At 43.5% G+C, this 24,589-nt stretch overlaps 1 protein-coding gene across 3 annotated transcripts in view; it reads right to left on the reverse strand.

The window, feature by feature from the left end:
- ANXA5 (annexin A5) overlaps positions 1–24,589 on the reverse strand; it is an 82,291-nt gene that overhangs the window by 21,683 nt on the left and 36,019 nt on the right. The window contains exons 8-13 of one of the 3 annotated variants that reach the window (XM_063920247.1): positions 23,672–23,728; positions 23,475–23,568; positions 19,144–19,239; positions 17,774–17,832; positions 15,239–15,361; positions 13,437–13,517 (exon numbers count right to left, since the gene is read on the reverse strand). In XM_063920247.1, coding sequence (XP_063776317.1) covers positions 13,455–13,517; positions 15,239–15,361; positions 17,774–17,832; positions 19,144–19,239; positions 23,475–23,568; positions 23,672–23,728 — 492 coding nt within the window. In that variant the 3' untranslated portion in view covers positions 13,437–13,454. Of the gene's footprint in view, positions 1–12,952; positions 13,518–15,238; positions 15,362–17,769; positions 17,833–19,143; positions 19,240–23,474; positions 23,569–23,671; positions 23,729–24,589 lie in introns of those variants that run through there. The other 2 variants (XM_063920246.1, XM_063920248.1) reach the window with 2 other exon arrangements.

Below are 24,589 nucleotides of genomic sequence, written 5' to 3' on the forward strand. Positions count from 1 at the left end.
GGGAACCCGAGGTAAAAAGGTCGACTTCCCAGCTGTTGCTGTGGACACTAGGTCCGAGAGACCGTCCCCAAACAATTCCTCACCCTTATAAGGCAAAACTTCCATGTGCCTTTTAGAATCAGCATCACCTGTCCACTGCCGAGTCCATAATACTCTCCTGGCAGAAATGGACATTGCATTAATTCTAGATGCCAGCCGGCAAATGTCCCTCTGTGCATCCATCATATATAAGACTACGTCTTTAATATGCTCTATGGTTAGCAAAATAGTATCCCTGTCAAGGGAATCAATGTTATCTGACAGGGAATCAGACCATGCTGCTGCAGCACTACACATCCATGCCGAAGCAATAGCAGGTCGCAGTATAGTACCTGAGTGTGTATACACAGACTTCAGGATAGCCTCCTGCTTTCTATCTGCAGACTTCTTTAAGGCGGCCGTATCCTGAGACGGCAGTGCCACCTTTTTTGATAAGCGTGATAATGGCGTACCCTTTCCTATCCGTTGGCGGGAAAGGGTACGCCATTAGTAACCGCTTAGAAATCACCAGTTTATCATCTGGGGAACACCACACTTCTTCACACAATTCATTTAACTCATCAGATGGGGGAAAAGTCACTGGCTGCTTTTTCTCCCCAAACATAATACCCTTTTTTGTGGTAACCGGGTTAATGTCAGAAATGTGCAACACATTTTTCATTGCCGTAATCATGCATCGGATGGCCCTTGTGGATTGTACATTTGTCTCATCCTCGTCGACACTGGAGTCAGACTCCTTGTCGACATCTGTGTCTGCCATCTGAGGTAGCGGGCGTTTTTGAGCCCTTGATGGCCTCTGAGACGCTTGGGCAGGCACGGGCTGAGATGCCGGCTGTCCCAAAGCTGTTACGTCATCGAACCTTTTATGCAAGGAGTTGACATTGTCGGTTAATACCTTCCACATATCCATCCACTCTGGTGTCGGCCCCGCAGGGGGCGACATCACACTTATCGGCTCCTGCTCCGCCTCCACGTAAGCGTCCTCATCAAACATGTCGACACAGCCGTACCGACACACCGCACACACACAGGGAATGCTGACTGAGAACAGGACCCCACAAAGTCCTTTGGGGAGACAGAGAGAGAGTATGCCAGCACACACCAGAGCGCTATATAACTGAGGGATTTACACTAATACACAGTGAATTTTCCCCCCAATAGCTGCTTATTATCACAATTTGCGCCTAAATTTGTGCCCACCCTCTCTTTTTTACCCTTTCCGTAGTGTATACTGCAGGGGAGAGCCTGGGGAGCGTCCTTCCAGCGGAGCTGTGAAGAGAAAATGGCGCTGGCTGTGCTGAGGAAGATAGCCCCGCCCCTTCAGCGGCGGGCTTCTCCCGCATTTCTAATAATATTTATGGCGGGGGATTAGGCACATATACAGTTTAGAACTGTATTATGTGCAGTTTGCCAAGTAAGGTATACTAATTGCAGCCCAGGGCGCCCCCACCCCAGCACCTACCAGTGACTGGAGCGTGTGGTGTGCTGTGGGAGCAATGGTGCACAGGTGCAGTGCTGTGCGCTACCTTATTGAAGACCGGAGTCTTCAGCTGCCGATTTTCTCCGGAATCTTCTGTCTTCTGGCTCTGCAAGGGGGACGGCGGCGCGGCTCCGGGAACGGACGATCGAGGTCGGGCCCTGTGTTCGATCCCTCTGGAGCTAATGGTGTCCAGTAGCCTTAGATCACAAGCTAGCTGCAAGCAGGTAGGTTTGCTTCTCTCCCCTAAGTCACACGTAGCAGTGAGTCTGTTGCCAGCAGATCTCACTGAAAATAAAAAACCTAACAAATACTTTCTTTTTTAGTGAACTCAGGAGAGCCCACTAAGTGCATCCAGCTCTGGCCGGGCACAGATTCTAACTGAGGTCTGGAGGAGGGGCCAGTGCACACCAGATGTAGTACCTAATCTTTCTTTAAAGAGTGCCCAGTCTCCTGCAGAGCCCGTCTATTCCCCATGGTCCTTACGGAGTACCCAGCATCCACTAGGACGTCAGAGAAAATAAGAATTTACTTACCGATAATTCTATTTCTCATAGTCCGTAGTGGATGCTGGGGACTCCGAAAGGACCATGAGGAAATAACGGCTCCGCAGGAGACTGGGCACAAAAGTAAAAGCTTTAGGACTACCTGGTGTTCACTGGCCCCTCCCCCTATGACCCTCCTCCAAGCCTCAGTTAGGACACTGTGCCCGGACGAGCGTACACAATAAGGAAGGATTTTGAATCCCGGGTAAGACTCATACCAGCCACACCAATCACACCGTACAACTTGTGATTTGAACCCATGTAACAGCATGATAACAGAGGAGCCTCTGAAAAGATGGCTCACAACAATAATAACCCGATTTTTGTAACAATAACTATGTACAAGTATTGCAGACAATCCGCACTTGGGATGGGCGCCCAGCATCCACTACGGACTATGAGAAATAGAATTATCGGTAAGTAAATTCTTATTTTCTCTAACGTCCTAGTGGATGCTGGGGACTCCGAAAGGACCATGGGGATTATACCAAAGCTCCCAAACGGGCGGGAGAGTGCGGATGACTCTGCAGCACCGAATGAGAGAACTCCAGGTCCTCCTCAGCCAGGGTATCAAATTTGTAGAATTTTGCAAACGTATTTGCCCCTGACCAAGTAGCTGCTCGGCAAAGTTGTAAAGCCGAGACCGCTCGGGCAGCCGCCCAAGATGAGCCCACTTTCCGTGTGGAATGGGCTTTTACAGATTTTGGCTGTGGCAGGCCTGCCACAGAATGTGCAAGCTGAATTGTACTACAAATCCAACGAGCAATCGTCTGCTTAGAAGCAGGGGCACCCAGCTTGTTGGGTGCATACAGGATAAACAGCGAGTCAGATTTTCTGACTCCAGCCGTCCTGGAAACATATTTTCAGGGCCCTGACTACGTCCAGCAACTTGGAATCCTCCAAGTCCCTAGTAGCCGCAGGCACCACAATAGGCTGGTTTAAGTGAAATGCTGAAACCACCTTAGGGAGAAATTGAGGACGAGTCCTCAATTCTACCCTGTCCGTATGAAAAATTAGGTAAGGGCTTTTATAGGATAAAGCCGCCAATTCTGATACACGCCTGGCTGAAGCCAGGGCTAACAAAATATCTCACATGGAAAGTGGTAATGCTAAGTCCACAGTGGTGAGTGGTTCAAACCAATGTGATTTTAGGAATCCCAAAACTACATTGAGATCCCAAGGTGCCACTGGAGGCACAAAAGGAGGCTGTATATGCAGTACCCCCTTGACAAACGTCTGAACTTCAGGAACTGAAGCTAGTTCTTTTTGGAAGAATATTGACAGGGCCGAAATTTGAACCTTAATGGACCCTAATTTGAGGCCCATAGACAGTCCTGTTTGCAGGAAATGCAGGAATCGACCCAGTTGAAATTCCTCTGTAGGGGCCTTCCTGGCCTCACACCACGCAACATATTTACGCCAAATACGGTGATAATGTTGCACAGTTACATCCTTCCTGGCTTTGATCAGGGTAGGGATAACTTCATCCGGAATGCCTTTTTCCTTCAGGATCCGGCGTTCAACCGCCATGCCGTCAAACGCAGCCGCGGTAAGTCTTGGAACAGACATGGTCCCTGCTGGAGCAGGTCCTTTCTTAGAGGTAGAGGCCACGGGTCTTCCGTGCGCATCTCTTGAATTTCCGGGTACCAAGTCCTTCTTGGCCAATCCGGAGCCACGAGTATAGTCTTTACACCTCTCCTTCTTATGATTCTCAGTACCTTGGGTATGAGAGGCAGAGGAGGGAACACATATACTGACTGGTACACCCACGGTGTTACCAGAGCGTCCACAGCTATTGCCTGAGGGTCCCTTGACCTGGCGCAATATCTGTCCAGTTTTTTGTTGAGGCGGGACGCCATCATGTCCACCTTTGGTTTTTCCCAACGGTTCACAATCATGTGGAAGACTTCTGGGTGAAGTCCCCACTCCCCCGGGTGAAGATCGTGTCTGCTGAGGAAGTCTGCTTCCCAGTTGTCCACTCCCGGAATGAACACTGCTGACAGTGCTATCACATGATTTTCCGCCCAGCGAAGAATCCTTGCAACTTCCGTCATTGCCCTCCTGCTTCTTGTGCCGCCCTGTCTGTTTACGTGGGCGACTGCCGTGATGTTGTCCGACTGGATCAACACCGGCTGACCCTGAAGCAGAGGTCTTGCCTGACTTAGGGCATTGTAAATGGCCCTTAGTTCCAGGATATTTATGTGAAGTGACGTTTCCATGCTTGACCGCAAGCCCTGGAAATTTCTTCCCTGTGTGACTGCTCCCCAGCCTCTCAGGCTGGCATCCGTGGTCACCAGGACCCAATCCTGAATGCCGAATCTGCGGCCCTCTAGGAGATGAGCACTCTGTAACCACCACAGGAGAGACACCCTTGTCCTTGGCGACAGGGTTATCCGCTGATGCATTTGAAGATGCGATCCGGACCATTTGTCCAGCAGATCCCACTGAAAAGTTCTTGCGTGGAATCTGCCGAATGGAATCGCTTCGTAAGAAGCCACCATCTTTCCCAGGACCCTTGTGCATTGATGCACTGACACTTGGCCTGGTCTTAGGAGGTTCCTGACTAGGTCGGATAACTCCCTGGCTTTCTCCTCCGGGAGAAACACCTTTTTCTGTACTGTGTCCAGAATCATCCCTAGGAACAGCAGACGTGTCGTCGGAATCAGCTGCGATTTTGGAATATTTAGAATCCATCCGTGCTGTCGTAGTACTACTTGAGATAGTGCTACTCCGACCTCTAACTGTTCTCTGGACCTTGCCCTTATCAGGAGATCGTCCAAGTAACGGATAATTAAGACGCCTTTTCTTCGAAGAAGAATCATCATTTCGGCCATTACCTTGGTAAAGACCCGGGGTGCCGTGGACAATCCAAACGGCAGCGTCTGAAACTGATAGTGACAGTTCTGTACCACAAACCTGAGGTACCCTTGGTGAGAAGGGCAAATTGGGACATGGAGGTAAGCATCCTTGATGTCCAGAGACACCATATAGTCCCCTTCTTCCAGGTTCGCTATCACTGCTCTGAGTGACTCCATCTTGAACTTGAACCTTTTTATGTAAGTGTTCAAGGATTTCAGATTTAAAATGGGTCTCACCGAGCCGTCCGGCTTCGGTACCACAAACAGCGTGGAATAATACCCCTTTCCCTGTTGTAGGAGGGGCACCTTGATTATCACCTGCTGGGAATACAGCTTGTGAATGGCTTCCAATACCGCCTCCCTGTCGGGGGGAGACGTTGGTAAAGCAGACTTCAGGAACCGGCGAGGGGGAGACGTCTCGAATTCCAATTTGTACCCCTGAGATACTACCTGCAGGATCCAGGGGTCCACTTGCGAGTGAGCCCACTGCGCGCTGAAATTCTTGAGACGGGCCCCCACCGTGCCTGAGTCCGCTTGTAAGGCCCCAGCGTCATGCTGAGGACTTGGCAGAAGCGGGGGAGGGCTTCTGTTCGTGGGAAGAGGCTGTCTGCTGCAGTCTTTCCCCTTCCTCTGCCCCCGGGGCAGATAGGAGTGGTCTTTTGCCCGCTTGCCCTTATGGGGACGAAAGGACTGAGCCTGAAAAGACGGTATCTTTTTCTGCTGAGAGGTGACCTGGGGTAAAAAGGTGGATTTCCCAGCCGTTGCCGTGGCCACCAGGTCCGATAGACCGACCCCAAATAACTCCTCCCCTTTATACGGCAATACTTCCATATGCCGTTTGGAATCCGCATCACCTGACCACTGTCGCGTCCATAACCCTCTTCTGGCAGAAATGGACATCGCACTTACTCTTGATGCCAGAGTGCAAATATCCCTCTGTGCATCTCGCATATATAGAAATGCATCCTTTAAATGCTCTATAGTCAATAATATATATTGTCCCTGTCCAGGGTATCAATATTTTCAGTCAGGGAATCCGACCAAGCCACCCCAGCACTGCACATCCAGGCTGAGGCGATTGCTGGTCGCAGTATAATACCAGTATGTGTGTATATACTTTTTAGGATATTTTCCAGCTTCCTATCAGCTGGTTCCTTGAGGGCGGCCGTATCAGGAGACGGTAACGCCACTTGTTTTGATAAGCGTGTGAGCGCCTTATCTACCCTAGGGGGTGTTTCCCAACGTGCCCTAACCTCTGGCGGGAAAGGGTATAATGCCAATAATTTTTTAGAAATTAGCAGTTTATCGGGGGAAACCCACGCTTCATCACACACCTCATTTAATTCATCTGATTCAGGAAAAACTACGGGTAGTTTTTTTTTCACACCCCACATAATACCCTTTTTTGTGGTACTTGTAGTATCAGAAATGTTCAAAACCTCCTTCATTGCCGTGATCATGTAACGTGTGGCCCTACTGGAAAATACGTTTGTTTCCTCACCGTCGACACTGGAGTCAGTGTCCGTGTCAGTGTCTGTATCGACCTGAGGTAACGGGCGTTTTAGAGCCCCTGACGGTGTTTGAGACGCCTGTACAGGTATTAACTGATTTGCCGGCTGTCTCATGTAGTCAACAGTCTTTTGTAAAGTGCTGACACTATCACGTAATTCTTTCCATAAGACCATCCAGTCAGGTGTTGACTCCCTAGGGGGTGACATCACTAACACAGGCAATTGCTCCGCCTCCACACCATTTTCCTCCTCATCCATGTCGACACAACGTACCGACACAGCACACACACAGGGAATGCTCTGACAGAGGACAGGACCCCACTAGCCCTTTGGGGAGACAGAGGGAGAGTTTGCCAGCACACACCAGAGCGCTATATATATATATATATATATATATATATATATATATATATATAGGGATAACCTTATATAAGTGTTTTTCCCTGATATAGCTGCTGTATATATTTATCTGCCAAATTAGTGCCCCCCCTCTCTTGTTTTACCCGGTTTCTGTAGTTCAGGACTGCAGGGGAGAGTCAGGGAGCCTTCCTCCAACGGAGCTGTGAGGAAAAAATGGCGCCAGTGTGCTGAGGAGATAGGCTCCGCCCCCTTCTCGGCGGCCTTTCTCCCGCTTTTTTATGGAAAAATTGGCAGGGGTTAAATGCATCCATATAGCCCAGGAGCTATATGTGATGTATTTTTTGCCAAAAAAGGTGTTTTTATTGCGTCTCAGGGCGCCCCCCCCCAGCGCCCTGCACCCTCAGTGACCGGAGTGTGAAGTGTGCCGAGAGCAATGGCGCACAGCTGCGGTGCTGTGCGCTACCTTATTGAAGACAGGACGTCTTCTGCCGCCGATTTTCCGGACCTCTTCAGTCTTCTGGCTCTGTAAGGGGGCCGGCGGCGCGGCTCTGGGACCCATCCATGGCTGGGCCTGTGATCGTCCCTCTGGAGCTAATGTCCAGTAGCCTAAGAAGCCCAATCCACTCTGCACGCAGGTGAGTTCGCTTCTTCTCCCCTTAGTCCCTCGGTGCAGTGAGCCTGTTGCCAGCAGGTCTCACTGAAAATAAAAAACCTACTTTAAACTTTCTCTAAGCAGCTCAGGAGAGCCCCTTAGTATGCACCCTTCTCGTTCGGGCACAAAAATCTAACCGAGGCTTGGAGGAGGGTCATAGGGGGAGGGGCCAGTGCACACCAGGTAGTCCTAAAGCTTTTACTTTTGTGCCCAGTCTCCTGCGGAGCCGCTATTTCCCCATGGTCCTTTCGGAGTCCCCAGCATCCACTAGGACGTTAGAGAAATTAAGATTTTAAACCTACCGGTAAATCTATTTCTCCTAGTCCGTAGAGGATGCTGGGCGCCCGTCCCAGTGCGGAAAATCTGCAAGACTTGTATATGGTTATTGCTTACATAAGGGTTATGGTACAGTTGGAATCGGTCTTGGACCGTTGCCGTTTGTTCACTGTTAACTGGTTATGTGTATTCCAGGTTATATGGTATGATTGGTGTGGGCTGGTATGAATCTTGCCCTTAGATTTACAAAATCCTTTCCTCGTATTGTCCATCTCCTCTGGGCACAGTTCTCTAGCTGAGGTCTGGAGGAGGGGCAAAGAGGGAGGAGCCAGTGCACACCCATACTAAAAGTTCTTTATAGGTGTCTATGTCTTCTGCGGAGCCTGTCTATACCCCATGGTCCTTACGGAGTCCCCAGCATCCTCTACGGACTAGGAGAAATAGATTTACCGGTAGGTTTAAAAACTTATTATTCCTTCGTTCAGATTGGACCAGATGGCACAAACATGCGTTTGAAGCTACGTCGTCCATCCGAACCACTTGATTTGTTTGAAAATGTTTGTCAGATTTTTTTTTGCTAGTTTCTAAAGCTGGCGCTTTCGTAAATTCCTGGTTTCTATACTTGTAATGTTAAAACCCATCGATGGGGAGCTGTTGGTTTTCGGTTTGTGCTTCAGTATGTAGATGAAATTATATGAACTTGGCTATACATAAATGTTTGTATTTTATATTGCCAGATACCACTTCAAAATTGATATCCCTTCCTTTATCCTGCAAGTCCAAATGTCTTTAGTAATTATGGTATCTGATTTGTGAATAGTACTTAATCATGCAATGCAAAAAATTCAGGATTATGGATGGCCAATCTTTAGTATATGGCATTTGTATAAGTTAGTATAAGGTAATATAAATTAGAATAAGGAGTGTGAAGCTTATAAAATCATATAGTTATTAGAAATATTATGTTTGCAGCAGTTAAGAATAAAATGTTTACATCTTCCGAGATGACCCGCAGATCTGTGCTTAATGCATGGTCTGGTGAATCAGCAATACTTTTTTGTGCCAACACTTGAGGCCTAATCTGCAGACCACTCCACCCTGTTGTGCCGAGCACATTGGCATACTTCTCACGAATGTCTGATTGTATCGAGGGGCCCAAGGTTGATCACCCCAAGAACTTGTATGCAGCTAAGAGAGGCTGGACTATGAGACAGGCTTCTCAGAATAAACAGACTTTTAACCAATCATAATGGACGTGTCGGAAGAGCTGACTATCCTCAATTTTTACCTAAGGTGGTTTCTTCATTCCATATAAACCAACCTATTGTGGTGCCTGTGGCTACGAGTGACTTGGAGGATTCCAGGTCCCTGGATGTAGTCAGGGCCTTAAAGATTTATGTAGCCAGGACGGCTAGAATTAGGAAAACAGAGGCTCGGTTTGTTTTGTATGCAGCCAACAAGATTGGCGCGCCTGCTTCAAAGCAGACTATTGCTCGCTGGATCTGTAACACTATTCAGCAGGCGTATGTTACGGCTGGATTGCAGTTACCACATTCAGTAAAGGCCCATTCCATAATGGATGTGTCGGAAGAGCTGGCTATCGATGACAAATGAAGATTGGGACTTATGACTAAGCGATGTCATCTATTTGTTTCTTAGAATTTGGACCGAAGTGATTTTACAGAACCCGAGACTAAAATACTGAGCCTTAATTCTGTATGTTACGCAACTTTGTGATGAGACCTTCATGAGGTCTATATTCTTGATGAGTCAAGGGCTGCTGTAACGTTTGCTGACCAAGTAAAGCTTTAAAATTCAGCTTCTGGTATTGGACATTGTTATTTTGATTTATCAAGTAATTTATCAAGTAATTCCGCAAAACCATAAGAAAACCTAAAAAACAGACGCTTAGTAAATTACGCTTTAGTAATTTATTACTACTACCCACTATTCTTTTCCAACTACCTCTATCCTTATAACCATTTGACAATTGCCTATATTTTCACAGTGTTATTGTATGATAATTGTATCACTGTTTATAATGATACATGGTACACTACACTTGCTGTACCAGGCTAGAACATGGACAGTAATCTGCTAATAGGTTTTTCTTTATTTAAACATTTCCATGTTCATCTGGTTATGTAAATGTCCATCTGAAAAGTTTGACAAGTTCCAGCAGCAGATTTATGAGTTATGTAGTGCTGAAAGTCAATAAAACGGATGTCTCCATTTGCCTCCTAGTCAGCTCCTTCCCAATCTGGTATAAGCCACCAGCTGGGGTACTCGGTATATAAGCTCATCGTAGGTCAGATATGTATGACTCGCACATGCATTCATTATATTGTAACGCACAAGTACTCACATTGTTACATGCAGCTGGAATTGAGACTTTGTATCATACTCATCTGCAGTGAGTTTCTATTCTTGACACCCTTGTACAAACTGAGGGTTCGGATTCAAGGAATAGTAATATTAAACTAGCAATATTACTATTGAATTTGTAATATTAGCATCTAAACTGCATACACCTTATGCTTACTTAGAACTATATGCAGCAAATACCTGCTTTTATAAATATTTTAATACAGACAGAGCCAGATTAAGGCTATGGGGGGCCCGGGGCACTTCAAACAGGGGTGCCCCTAACGTAGAGGCAGGGAGAGCAAAATTATATATATTATATATATATATATATATATATATATATATATATATATATATATATATATATATATATATATATATATACACATATATACATATACATATTATATATAAATGATGTAGTTATATGACCGGCGGCAACAATACCGACGGCTACTTTCTGCCCCCCTCACAATCCCTACAGTCAGCATACCGACAAGCAGGGACTACACTCACTCCCACCTGTAGAGGGGGAACAGAACGTGTGGCAAGCTCAGCGCAGCTCACCACGAGCCCGCCGGGCATCTAAATGCAGAGATCCCAGGGTCGGTATGGTGACCGGCGGTCTCCAAATCACCGGTCACACAATACCAAATATATATATATATATATTAGTGATGAGCGGATTCTAATATACGTACACACACACGAGTTTATTATCTATCAAAGGCATGATGTCTGAACAATGCTGCGCCGGGTGCCCGCTGGGTGTTGCGCTGGGTAGTTTCACAAATAAATCCACAATAGTCCTGATGGTGCAGCACTCCTGGCATCTAAGTAATACCACTGTTTTAGGCATAAGTTTGACAACGTTTCATTGCCCTTTATTAGTGTGGCACTTTCATCAGGTCATGACACGTATAAAGGGCACTGAAGCATTGCCAAACTTATGCCTAAAACAGTGGTATTACTTAGACGCCAGGAGCGCTGCACCATTGGGAATATATATATATATATATATATATATATATATATATATATATATATATATATATATATATATATATATATCTATATATATCTATATATATATATCTATATATATATATCTATATATATATATCTATATATATATATCTATATATATATATATATATATATATATATATATATATATATATATATATATATATATATATATATATATATATATATATCTATCTCTATATCTATATATATCTATGTAGATGTGTGTCTGACAGACCCAACAATTTAACAGAGTAGCAGCAGGATTAAAGAAAAAAAAAATACAGCCTGAGCCAGCTTACTTCGTGCACGGCTGCTGGTGATACAGGAGAGCGAGTGCTGGCTCCACTTCTTCCGTGCAGCCTGCGCGCCCAGCCACTGACTGGCTACATCACGCCATTGGACAGCTGAGCAGTCGCTCAGATGTCCTGTCCTTCACGCAACGCCGGCGCCACCTCTGTTAGGTTGCCAGGGCAACCTATGAGACGACGCGGGGTCCTGGAGCGCAGTGCTGCAGGTCGGATCGGTAACACAGATCCGATCTGTGGCAGATGAGGCAGCGGGGGCCCTTTTAGAAAGGGGGGCCTGGGGTACATACCCCCTGGGCCCCCTCCTTAATCCGGCTCTGAATACAGAGAGCAGCTGAATTGATCACCCTCTTAGTATATTAGCTTGATATTTTAAACATGAGATAATCTGGTTTATAAATTGAATGCACATACAAAATGATTGTTGCAGATGTTTTATAGTGTTATTTATCTTTCTAAAGAACCTACATATAGAAATATAAAATAAAAATACCAGAAATATTGTATGGCCTCATGTGACTTCACTCAATTTAAAGCCTGGTAACAAACATTAGCGCAGAGTGAATTTTTTCTTCCTAGGTCTGTGAATTCAGGAGGCAATCTAATGCACACACAGGCATAAATTGTCACTCTGCAGCTTAATGTAAAAGATTATTTTAACAGCTAAATTATACCATTGAGTCTTACATATTACAACAAACCCTTATTCAGAGCCAAGAGACAATTAGTAGAAAGTGATCAATCCAAAGTAGTTGTGAGTGCTTTGGTAATGGCTGGAAATCATGCTATAGTTATACAATCCTTGCTTACAACACATAGTGGGATATATAATTACCTGCGGTACATTACTGCGGGTAATGATATCGCCCAGGGGTATCCTATTAGCCCATATAAGCCGGCACGAGCTGTGGCTTATGAGGGTTTTCTTACTGCACCGGGTGCTGGCTCCTGACAGCTCACAGTGCAGCGCTGCACCTCTAGCTTCCCCCCCCCCCCCCACACCCCCCACATGACTGCTGCCGTGGAAAGAGGATGGGGTGCGGATCATGGCGCTGCCCCGGCTTCCCCGCCAGGGGTCCCAGCGCTGAGTGCTGGCTCCTGGGCCACGGCATACTCACTGCAGTCCCATTCTGCTGCTGCAGCGGGCATGGGACACTGCAAGTCGCCGCGGTTATCTGGGATTTTGTTTCAACTGCCTCGAGCAAGCGAAACTAAATCCCCAGAAACAGACCCATTTTCAAGCGAAGATGGGGCCGTTTCTCAAGAAAACACAGGTTTCACTGAACCAGTGTGTTTTAGGGAGGAAAAACTGTTTTGTTTTTTAACTGGTGATCCTAAATTAATAACCTGTAAAAAAAAAAAATTTGAAACAAAAAAGGTGAAACAGAGAAAAAGAAAAAAAGAAAAAGAAAAAAAAAAGTACGCAAAACCCGATGTTTCTCCTGTAATAGAAAGTAGATTACTCTCCTACTATGGGCAGTATCCTAGCAACTAGTACACCAACCACTCATTAAAACAAAATGAAATGTTAAGTCATTTGAAATACTGAAGTTTATTACTTGTGACATAAGAATGCTTACTACATTTACTTACATTATTTCACAGACATGAAAAGACTGTATTTTGATTGTGCAACCACCAACACTATATAGGTGATCTTCTACTGAGAGTAGTAAATGGTAGGTACAAAACTACACAATATTTTCAGTCAAGAGACAAATACAGACAATGGACAAATAAAGTAGAGATTATAACATGAGGAACTTCAGAGAGTTTGAAATGGCAGCTACTGGCTTCAATGCAAATTCAATGTGATTAGAAGACAAAAAGGTACATCTAAACACTGTGCCTATGAATTGGTCAAAATATATAATAGCACCAGCAATATGGTTGTAACTTACAAGTAACCTCTTAAAGTGGACACTTCTATTTACCATGAGTATGTGAGTAACAAAGCAATTAGCATCTAGTAAATCGCTCTAGTAGCATATACAGACATTGCACAAAGCAGATTTACTTCTTTTCAGCTGATATATTACTCATCGTCGCCTCCACATACAAGAAGGAGGGTGTTCCTGTAGTCGCCAGATGTATCGCCCTGTGGAGATGAAAATCACCGTAAGATACAGTAACACACTGATCTTAAAAAGGGACAAGCAGAATGGGTTTGATTAAATTATGCCCATCTGTGTTTATGGGAAGTTTGTACAAGACTAGGTCTTCTTCAAATTAAATACAAAATAGAAAAGCAAAGCAGGTTTGTAGAACCTTCCCTCCAAAGGAAGCCTACACCTTGTAAAACTGGGAAATGTGCGCTGTGGTGTGTGGTGACTGGTGGATTTGCAGGTCTACAGTTTGTCAAGGATCTGTGACACACAACAATGGTAGAGTATGCCAATGTCACAAAGGAAAGGGGTACCAACATCACAAAACAGGCATGCTAGATAGTTATCCTAACCCAGCGGCAGGTCAGCTGAGAGGAGGCACTGCATCTTTTCTACCAGTCAAAAAGATCCAAAACTTCCAGTGGCAATGTACAAAATCAAGACAGTGAAATTTCACCTTCTTAGATGCAGAGTGCAAAAAAAAAAAAAAGAAACAAACAGTCAGGAGTGCCGTCAATTCTAAGTAATGTTTTGTAAAATCAAAATCCACAAATACAGTCAACGTGTCAAGGTCTGTGGACCTTTTCCATCATTACTTTTCACTAGCCCTGCAGAAAAGGTCTACGGATCGTGAAACATTGACATTTATGGATTTTGATTGAACAATACATCACAAAAAAAAAAAAAAAAAAGAGTCAGGAGTGCCGCCAATTCTTTCTCCGGTGGAGCTATAGCGTCAAACAGGGGATTCATGGAATATGTTACTGCACTGGGAAAGCACCCTGCAGCTGTGCTTGTTGTCCTCTGTACCAAGATATACACACACACACACACACACGTTGCAAGAATATCAAAATGATGGATCATCATAAGTGATGTCAGTGCCGGCGACTGTGCGCATCCTAACAAAAGCTTTCAATTGCTCAGTCGGGTGCCATCTAGCAGTCGACGGCATACTAAACATTGAGGCAAGGAGCATCTCATTTAATAACATATCTATCAATACATAAAATAATGGAAAGAGATTTTTATTATAATATACACACACACATACTGCCCTGCAAGCGGCGGCACTCAGAGACTAGTTTCAGCAGATAAACAGGTAAAGTGTAAAAAGTATCTTTAATTCATTCCAACCTTTCAGGGCCGTGTCGCCCCTTTTTCAAGATGAGGCAAAGAAAAAGGGGCGACACAGCCCCAAAATGTTGGAATGAATTAAAGACACTTTTTGCACTTTACCTGTTTATCTGCTGAAACCAGTCTGAGTGCTGCCGCTTGCAGGGCAGTACACGTAGGAGGATTTCACCGGAGCAGCTTGTAATAAATATTTTAACGTGTGTGTGTGTGATTTATCTATCTATGCGAGATATTAATGCGGACCATACACTAGGTCGATAAAGTGTATGAATACATGATACCTTGTCATTCGACCCATCACATTGTGCATGTTTTGGGTGCGAATACGATGCGACGCACAGCCCCATGGGTTCTACATCGCATCAACTGATCACATGTGCTGCACATACGATCAGCCGATCCTGGCCGCCAGCAATTGCGGAAGTACAATAGAACATACGGTGCTAAAGCACCATACAATCTATTGCATACCCGGCGCCTGGAGGTGGGGTGGAGGGGAGGATCGTAGTACAACTCGCACCTAGTCATACGAATGTATGGTCATAAGAATTAAATAACCCTCATTTATTTATTTTACCTTAATTGCTTGAAGCAGAGATTTTCCATAATGCTTTCGGTATTCTTTCCTTACATCAAGCAAATCAACTTCACTGCGTGAAACCATGACTCTTATCAATGTACAATCATCAGTGCCAGCTCCCTGTACATAGCAAAATTAAGAGAACATTGTTCATTAGATAACAATAATATCTGTAATAGAAATAGAAATTCAACAGCCCTATTATAATACTGGATTCTGCAGACTGAAGCAGCCTGATCACTTAGCCTAGTGGTTCCTGTTTGTGCCGCCCTAAAACAGTCACCTTCCAATTGCATTTAACACTATTTACTAACTCAGTCAAATACAGCTTTGAATTATGGCTTAAATAGTAAACTAGTCTGGTTTACCATTTATTTCAGTTGCCACTGATCTGTGACTTTAACAAGCTGCAGCACAGTATATATAACCTTGTGTTTGATAATGACAGAGTGAGTGATCTGCTTACATTACATAGGGGCACATATTTCAAACATTGAAGAGCAATAAAGTGAAGAGAGAAAGTGCCAACCAATCAGCTTCTGTCTGTCATGTTACAGACTGTATTTGAAAGAGGTCAGTTAGGAGCCAAGTGGCTGCTACTTTAGCTCTCTCCAAGATTTGATACATCTCACCCAGAAACAAAGCCATTTAAGAGCAACATCAATTCCTATATTTTTATCACGTGTGTGTGTGTGTGTGTGTGTGTGTGTGTGTGTGTGTGTGTGTGTGTGTGTGTGTGTGTGTGTGTGTGCGCGCGCGCGTGTGTGGCTTGCACAAATTTAAAAATAGCTAAGAAGTTTACAATCAAGTGTTACTTCTCATAGTTAATGAAATGGACTACTGTATTCTGGAGGATGACAATCATGCTTGCATAAAAACTTTAAAAAAAAAATACAAAGAATCTTACTCCTTTTGAGGTTTTTTTTCTTCTTTTTAAAACAAAGAAAATGGCGCACAATGCTAATAAAGCGGGTCATTTAGACCAGATTGCACGCTAGCTTTTTTGCAGCGGTGCGGTCGGGTAGGAACTGCGAATACGTATGCTCCGCAATACACAGGCACGTCAGCCGCCGGTGACTGGGATGGCCGGACAGCGACAGATTTTACAAAGAAAGCGATCGCACCGGTGATCGCAAGAAGATTGACGGGAAGAAGCAGTTTGTGGGTGTCAATTGACCATTTCTAGAGTGTGTCCGGAAAAACCCCTGCGTGGCCAGCCGTTTGGAGGGAGGATTCCTGACATCAGCTCCTGGACGGATCATCGCAGTCCTGAGCTGTGCAGAGACAGCTCTCTGCACAAGCATTCGCACCCCTGCACATCAACTACCTGATCGCAGCACTGCAAAAAACGCCTGCGTGCGATCAGGTCTAAAGTCCAGAATGGAATTTAGTCACACTTCCACCCGTTCCACAGAAATGCTGGGCTCCCCCGGAGACTGCCTGCACACTGCCAGCTCCTCCTCATGAGAATGCCACAGTACAGCACCCGGTTCCCTATTACTGCAGAAGAGACGGCATTTGCCCTAAACCCCCCCGCGCTGCATTCTCCTCACCTCACATAGCAGCAGCTGCAGCACTGGCCGCCAGGCCGGATAAAGAGGCTGTGCGGGCCTGATCCGGATGTTCCCCACCCCTGATCTATAGTGTTAAATATTAATACTGTAGTCCATACAGTAAATAAATAGAACAATGTTCACATTAATGTACAGAGTCGTTACCAGGTTCTTCTGCCACTCCCCCAGACTCCTGCACTTGCTGCAATGTGGGAGAGATTGTGGACTGCATTTGGAAACCCCGCTCTAGAAATTCTGCATTTGCTAATGTTGGCGTCATCCATTGGATACGCGACATCAAGGTGATGTCTGCACCGCCTTCTGATGCCTTTGCATGTACTGGTTACAGTAAATTTTATACCACAATCTTCCTCTGCATGTTTGATAATAGAACAGAACATATTCAGTAAAAATAAAAATGACAGTACATGAACCCTGTTGTATTTCTCAAGGATATGTATCTTTTGAGTATGTGCAGTTCCATATAGCACACGGTAAGAAGAACAGATGACAGACTAACACAGACATTGTTGCAGGTCATTGGCATTCATGGAAATGATCACTGCCATAGTGGGCAAGTGTATTGCAGATAGCGGATGTTCCCTTTATATCTCCTCAGTATTAGTTACGTTTCTAGCAGCTAGATACTACATGAAACAGGGTACTAGAGTGCAGATGACATGCAGCAACTCAGAAGATGATCTTAACGGGTGTGGTATGCATGACTGGTAGGGTCACCATACCGACGCCAGTATCCCGGCAGTGGAATGCTGCTGGGGGAGGCAAGCGCCTTGCCGTTGAGGCTTGAGGGGGCAGGATGTAGGGGGAGGTATTGTGACCGCCAGACACAACACCAAAGTGTGTATAGAGTGTTGTAATCTCCTAGACATATCACAGTTACTCTGTTCCATACACAGAGTGAGTTATACGTTAACAACAAAAGGCAAACAGTCAGCTGAAGGTTAACTACTGTACTTGCCTTCATTGCGTGGTACAGCGTTTCTGCAAAATATCCAGGAACACTTCGGACACTCTTCACTAAATAAATAAATAAATAAATAAATATATATATATATATATATATATATATAGTTACCGAAATCCTTAAAATGTTTAGATGAGGGAAACACTGAAGTGTTTATGAACATGTAGCAAATATTCATAGTTAAAAAAATGTGTGGTCAAGCAATGTTCTAGTGGAAGCATGCATTCTATGTCAACATCAGCTAACATTTTCTCAAGCCTGGGCTCCTCCTTAGGACCCAGCTGACGTTTGATGTTAGAACCGCTGCCAGCTCACGAGCAATTTCAGAATTTCCTCCATTGTAGCTTCTTTATGGGCTGGGGAGCGGAAACTAACTTCCCTTAACACCCCATGCACTGACACCACCTGTGGTAAAGTAGCCTTATAGTGGAAGCATGCACTCCAATTCTGGACTCCTTCACCACTGTTTTATTTCATTCTGGATGATCACAAAAAACACTAACTTTTCACGGAGCAGAATATTCACAGCCCTGTCACACACAAAAGGTGCATACACACAGTGTGACGGGGTGTCGTGGCCAATACTGACTACATGCCTCCGGGCACAATATAGTCTATATCAGCCCTGTCTGCACACACTATATTTTCTTGCGATGCAGATCCCGCAGGACCACACAGACATCGCAAGCTTATTCACACGCTGTGATATGCACTATGTTTCTGTGCAATATGGACTATATAATCCACATCACACAGAAAATGTTTATGCGCCTTAACAGAGTTCTACTCCATAGTAACTGGTCATTATCTGGCATTGGTCATACTGACAAATGACCTGCACCCCAGATTCCTCCTCCCCTTCCCAGATTGACAGGCAAACCAAAGAAAGCTAGCTACACAGGTATTTAAGACAAAGGCTGCCATCCTGCAGGGAGACACAGCATTTCCAACAATCAGGTAAAACACACATTTAATCTTTCACATAACTAACTTCCCTATGTTTTATTAACTAAACACCCGTCTCCTTTGTGGCAAAAGGGACTGTGTGCTACAAACGCTTTAAACAAACATAACCTTTTTTTAAATATAGTATACCGGTGCTGTCAAGTAGTTGTACTTACATACACCCTTATCTTTCTACATAAATAATACTTTGCCTTTACCATACTGTACTACACATCAGAGAATCTACACATTAAAGAATGACTTATTTTAGACTGTATTACCTGAGAAAAATGAACACCATAACGACATGAACAGGAAAGAAAATTACTTGGAAGAATGATTTTCATACATAAATCTCATTATTAAATGTACCACCATCTGTCTTTGCAATGGAAGGAGCACAAATTCCTGATGCTTACCTATGGCAAGAAGTAGCTTTTCTAGGTGGCCAGATGTTTCCCGGTCAATACTCTCTTCTACCTGATATCCAGAGATGGTCATGTACTTATCAAACACTGTAAGACAGACAGATGTTAGGAGCAGCTATGGAAAACACCAAAGTGTGTCCAGGAAGAGGCTGCAAAATCTAAAATAGCGTCCAATCTTAAATAATAGTCATCAGGAAGAGCTGTTAAACAAAACTGGTGTAGTTGAATCGTGCCCGATCTCCAGCTTAAAAAAAAAAAAAAAGTGTCAAAACCAGACTAAACGAAAGGGCGCGGCGCAAAAGGTCCACTTGGGTGCCCAAACGGGTCACTTTAACACATTTCAGCTTGCCACCCCTAGTTACCGCACCCATCGGCAGCAATATTTGAATAGTTGCCAGCGGGCGCAGGGACCCACAATAAGAATTGAACCTCATCCCATGTCTCCATGTATGGTAAAGAAAAGTTAACTTCTAAAGCGGTTTAAAAGGCAGTGTGATTTTGTGATGCAATGCAGCTTTTTGTGCTATTGCATTTGGGGTTCCAGGTTTTTAATGTGTGAATTCTTAAACATGTCAAAATGGCTTTTACTACAAATGTTTCTCCTTTTCATAGAAAAATTAAAGAGCTGAGTAATTTAATTTACTAATGTAGGCTAGGAACAGGGACGAACCTTGTATTGCACGCAACACTGTACATTTCATGTGGAGACAACTAAAAATATTTAAATGAGCTTCAAGGTAAGTAACCTCAGGGTTGGTAGAACTTGGACAAGTATAGTCATTGGCAACGGTTAGCACAACACATGAGATTTCGTTTAGAAAACCACAAGTGAAAAAGGAAAAAAAAAAAAATATATATCCACATTTTATTGCCTGTTTGCCGAGATGTGGAAACAAGGATGTGGTTAATTCATTAAACTTTGATAGTGTTGAATATTGAAAGCCACCACTGCAATGGTATAAATTATTCAATAGCTTTCAATATTGAAAATTAAGTACTACATTCATTAACCTCATTTAGTGATGTGGGGAGCAGAAAAACAAATTTAAGAGGTGATCTAGGTATTTTTAAAAATACCAGTTTCCATAGGTGTGTATATGTTACGAATGGAAGAATCTCCATCCATGGAGTTTTTCATTTACTAATCAAATGCTTTACTGAAGTACAGTCTAAAATGGTCAGGAGTGGTCAGCTGAATTCTAAACAGTGGCGTAACTCCCAGAGACATTGGGAGGCACTGGGTGCCGGGCTCCAGCTGTCAAAAGGTGCACCAAGAAAGAAAGGCCGAGGTGGACTGCTGAACTAGGACAAATCTGTCTCCACTATAAAATGAGCGATTTGCTACAGTGACTGCTGTCCAAGTTCACAAACCACCTTTTGCAGCTACAAGTCTGCTGTGGTGTCTTAAATGAAGGAAGAAAGGCGAGCACAAGTTGTTTTAAAGAAATGCTCCAATTATAAGAAAATATTTAAGGGGTTTTATTTTTTTTGGGGGGGGGGGCAGGGGGGTTTAATCAAAGCTTGGAGATCAATAAAATTGTGAGAGAATGTACCAACCAATATGCTCCTGTCATTTTTCAAACACAGCCTGTCAAATGTAAGGCAGAAGCCGATTGGCTGGTGCTATAGCTCAATTTTTTTTTCGCCGAGCTTTGCTAAAATTCCCCCTCAAGGCTCTATTATAATTTGCAGCCAGCATCTGAAAATAAAGATTCCTTATTGCCACAATTAGCTGCAAAAAGGAATCTTTATTCTCCCAGATGTACCACTGGCAACTCACGGAGACGTCAGCAAATGTGCAAGTCTGATCCACTGGGGAAGAAATCACCTTCTATTTTGCCTTCGGGCAACTGATATGAACTTATGCCCCGGATTCCAAATATACCACACACTATTCTTAATTTAGTCTTTAACGACATATAATGGATTCAATCTAATTAGGTGCAAGTCTGAAAACATTTGTATCATGAAGCATACATCATGGCAATGTGTGTTCATGTCAATCTGCGGTACCCACAGTGAGGTTGTGCTACTTTTCTACAAAAAAGAACTTAGAAGAAGCATATGTAAAACTATCCTGGGGAGAAAAATAAAATAAAAATTTCAATGGAGATAGCAGGCCCACATAGAAGGCCGTTAGTGGCAGTAAGGAAATTACTGCAGTTTAAATGTTGCCAAATGGATTATTTTTACACTTGATATTAATGTTGAAAGTGAACGCATGCAAGTGTCATGCCCGTCAGGTTGCCAGGGTCGATCTTCTGCACCGGAATTCTCGGCGCAGGGATCCCGTATCCAACTCCATATTTTACCCAACTACATTCCCATTGAATGAGTGATAGGACTTCCCATCTAGTAGCAACTAAAATCGTAGATGGCTATATCTATTGAAAAACGCGAACATGAAGAAAGCACACACAGGAGTAGTGACCGCTACTACACCTGTGTTTGCTTTCTTCATGTTCATCTGGAGTGCCAACTACTGTGTTTTTCTATACATTACACCTACAGTAGCTGAGGCGTTAGTGGGGCACCAGACATGCTGCAGTATCAGTTTTTGTGAGTGCCGGACTACACACACGTATATAGGTTTGAAAACAGAAACAAATATGCAAACGTTTGATGAAAGCACCACATTACAGACTGCATTTTGTTGGAATATTTGGCACTTGCACCTTATTTAAAGGGGAAAAATAAGCTACATAGTATACAAATATTTTAATTAAAAATAAATCATGTAAGGGGAAAGGTTTTGTAAAGTTTTGAGAACACAAACTAATCGAGGGAGGGACTGGAGAACTCATGCCAGAGATATTTTAATGCTTCCCATCTGTGAAGCCAAAGACTTTCCAACTACTGGAATCTTTTCCTGTGCAGGCCAGAGTCAGTCATCTGATAATTATCGGCTGATTTGGAGCTTGCGGGAGATGAAGGACAAAACAAGAGCCTGGAGTGTTCCAGTTTGGATTTACCACTGTTTCACTGGGGTATTTAAAAAAAAAAAAAAAAGGTTAAAATGTGATACAAAATTGTCAATTAGTTCAACAAGCCAGCAACAGGGTCTCCCTTCTGAGGTCTGGCTGACTCACCAGAGGAAATATTTTCCATATCACACTGGTGAGGTTTGTGTGGACATGTGACTCACCGAGAATAACCCTTGTCTAAAGTGACTCATATTTATATAAAAATCTTACAATGAATATGCTTCTTACATTCTTTTAGGAAGAAAAGGGGTTTTGGGGGAGGGAAAAGCACACTGGGTTTCACCTTCCAAATGGGTGAAATAGCAGGATTCTTTTAGGAGAAGGAATGGGGAAGATCTGAACATAAGCCCAAGAGAAAATACACAATTTTGTTAACATTTAACAGACGATTTTTCCCTTCAAAAAAGTAATTAAAAAAAAAAAAAAAAAAAAAAAGATATAGATATAAACCTTGAAATCTTCCGGCACTCCAGACAAACTGACTTGCTCCGGTGCCCTCCTGTGGGACTGTAAACCCAGGTATGTAGAAATCCAGAATGGTATAGGCGGCACTCAGAGACTGATAACCACAGGTAAACGTGAAAAAAGCCCCGTTTACCTGTGGTTATCAGTCTCTGAGTGCCGCCTACACCATTCTGGATTTATTATAATATATATATATATTTCAAAAAGTTATTTAATACATTTAAATATTCTATTATGCACATCTGCAGAACAGACCTTGTCAAAAACGGGGGGACACAGTGGGGTGGTGTGGTCGCATGTGATCTGACCATGCCAGTAAAGTGGTTAATACAAGGACACAAGTTATTTTATTAAGAGAAAATTCAGTGCATGAGATTATTTCTCACTGAAGCCTGTAAACAATAAGCAAGAGATGTACTAAGCCTTGGAGAGTGATAAAGTGTAGAGAGATAAAGTACCAGCAAATGCTCCTAACTGCCAGGTTATATTTGAAAAAAATGACAGGAAAGTGGTTGAACAGCCTAGTTCTGTTCATTAAGAACCACCATGCAAAAATCAACCGCTACTATAACTAATTCTTAGCATAATTTCTTATGTAAAGGACACAGGAGTCTATTCATGAAGCAGTGAAAAGTGTGGAGAAGTGAGCCAGTGGAGAAGTTACCCATGGCAACCAATCAGCATTGTAGTAACATTTGTAATTTGCATACTATACAATTGTACGGAGCAGCCGAGTGGTTGCCATGGGTAACTGCTCCACAAGCTCACTTCATGAATCGACACTACAGTAAGTAACACTATGCATTACAAGGTGCCCAGTTTTAGGAGACAGCAAATATCCTGTTTTAATGAATGTTAACTAGGAGTATTTACCTTTCCTCAGGTGGGACACGCTGCGGGTCCCCAATATAGTGATAAATTTTTCTTCATCTGTGCCCCACTTCAGTTCCCCGGCTTTAAACAAGTCCTAGTAGAATGAAAGGAAAATCAGAAAGCTATTCAGCTTCACAGAACCATCAGTCTCTTTCACCATGAGAACACAGAAAACCATCACATAGGATTGCACTGACCTGGGCATCCTGATCAACAAGAGCATCATCCACTCTAGAGTCTGGGTCCCTGTTGGCCTGAAGGACATGATCAGAGGTAATGTATTGCATAGTCCCAATGTTGCATAAATAAAAAAAAAAACAATGTCTGCAGGAGACAGTTGAACTGAACTGCTCTACAAATAACACCATTTAATTGCAGATGCTTTCATTATTGCTCAGTCATATACCAATACTAAATAGATTTCATGCAAGACATAACTTGAGATTGAAACCATTTAAAAAAAAAAAAAAAAAAAAAAAAAAAAAAAAAAAAAAAAAAAGGGATTATATAGTGCAATGATGGCTAACCTTGACACTCCAGCTATTGAACTACACATCCCAGCATGCCCTGCATCAGTTTTAGCATGGCCTAATAGCAAAACTGTAGCAGGGCATGCTGGGATGTGTAGTTCAACAGCTGGAGTGTCAAGGTTAGCCATCACTGATATAGTGTGTAGTGTACTAATTTAAGCATTTACATAATTCCTGGTTTTAATACAGAACTATAAATCGCAATCTTGATGGGATGCACAAACTGGCTTTATACCAGGGGCGGGGAACCTTTGGCCCTCCAGCCGTTGTTGAACTACACATACTAGCATGCCCCGCTACAGTTTTGCTGTTTGGCCAGGCTAAAACGGTGGCAGGGCATGCTGGGATGTGTAGTTCAACAGCTGGAGGGCCGAAGGTTTCCCACCCCTGCTTTACACTGACATCTTTCAGTAAATAAACTCTTGAAGACAATTGTTCAGGACAGTGTCACATTTTCCTCTATCACTTCCATATAAACTTTGTTTTGCAGTTTGAAGACATTTGAACATTTTGGCACACAAAAAAAAAAAAAAAAAAAAAAAGTGTGATCTCTTCCCCTCTCCTCCGTTATACTAAGAACACTAT

This window comes from Pseudophryne corroboree, chromosome 1 (assembly GCF_028390025.1).
Source record: "Pseudophryne corroboree isolate aPseCor3 chromosome 1, aPseCor3.hap2, whole genome shotgun sequence".
Lineage (NCBI taxonomy): Eukaryota > Metazoa > Chordata > Amphibia > Anura > Myobatrachidae > Pseudophryne > Pseudophryne corroboree.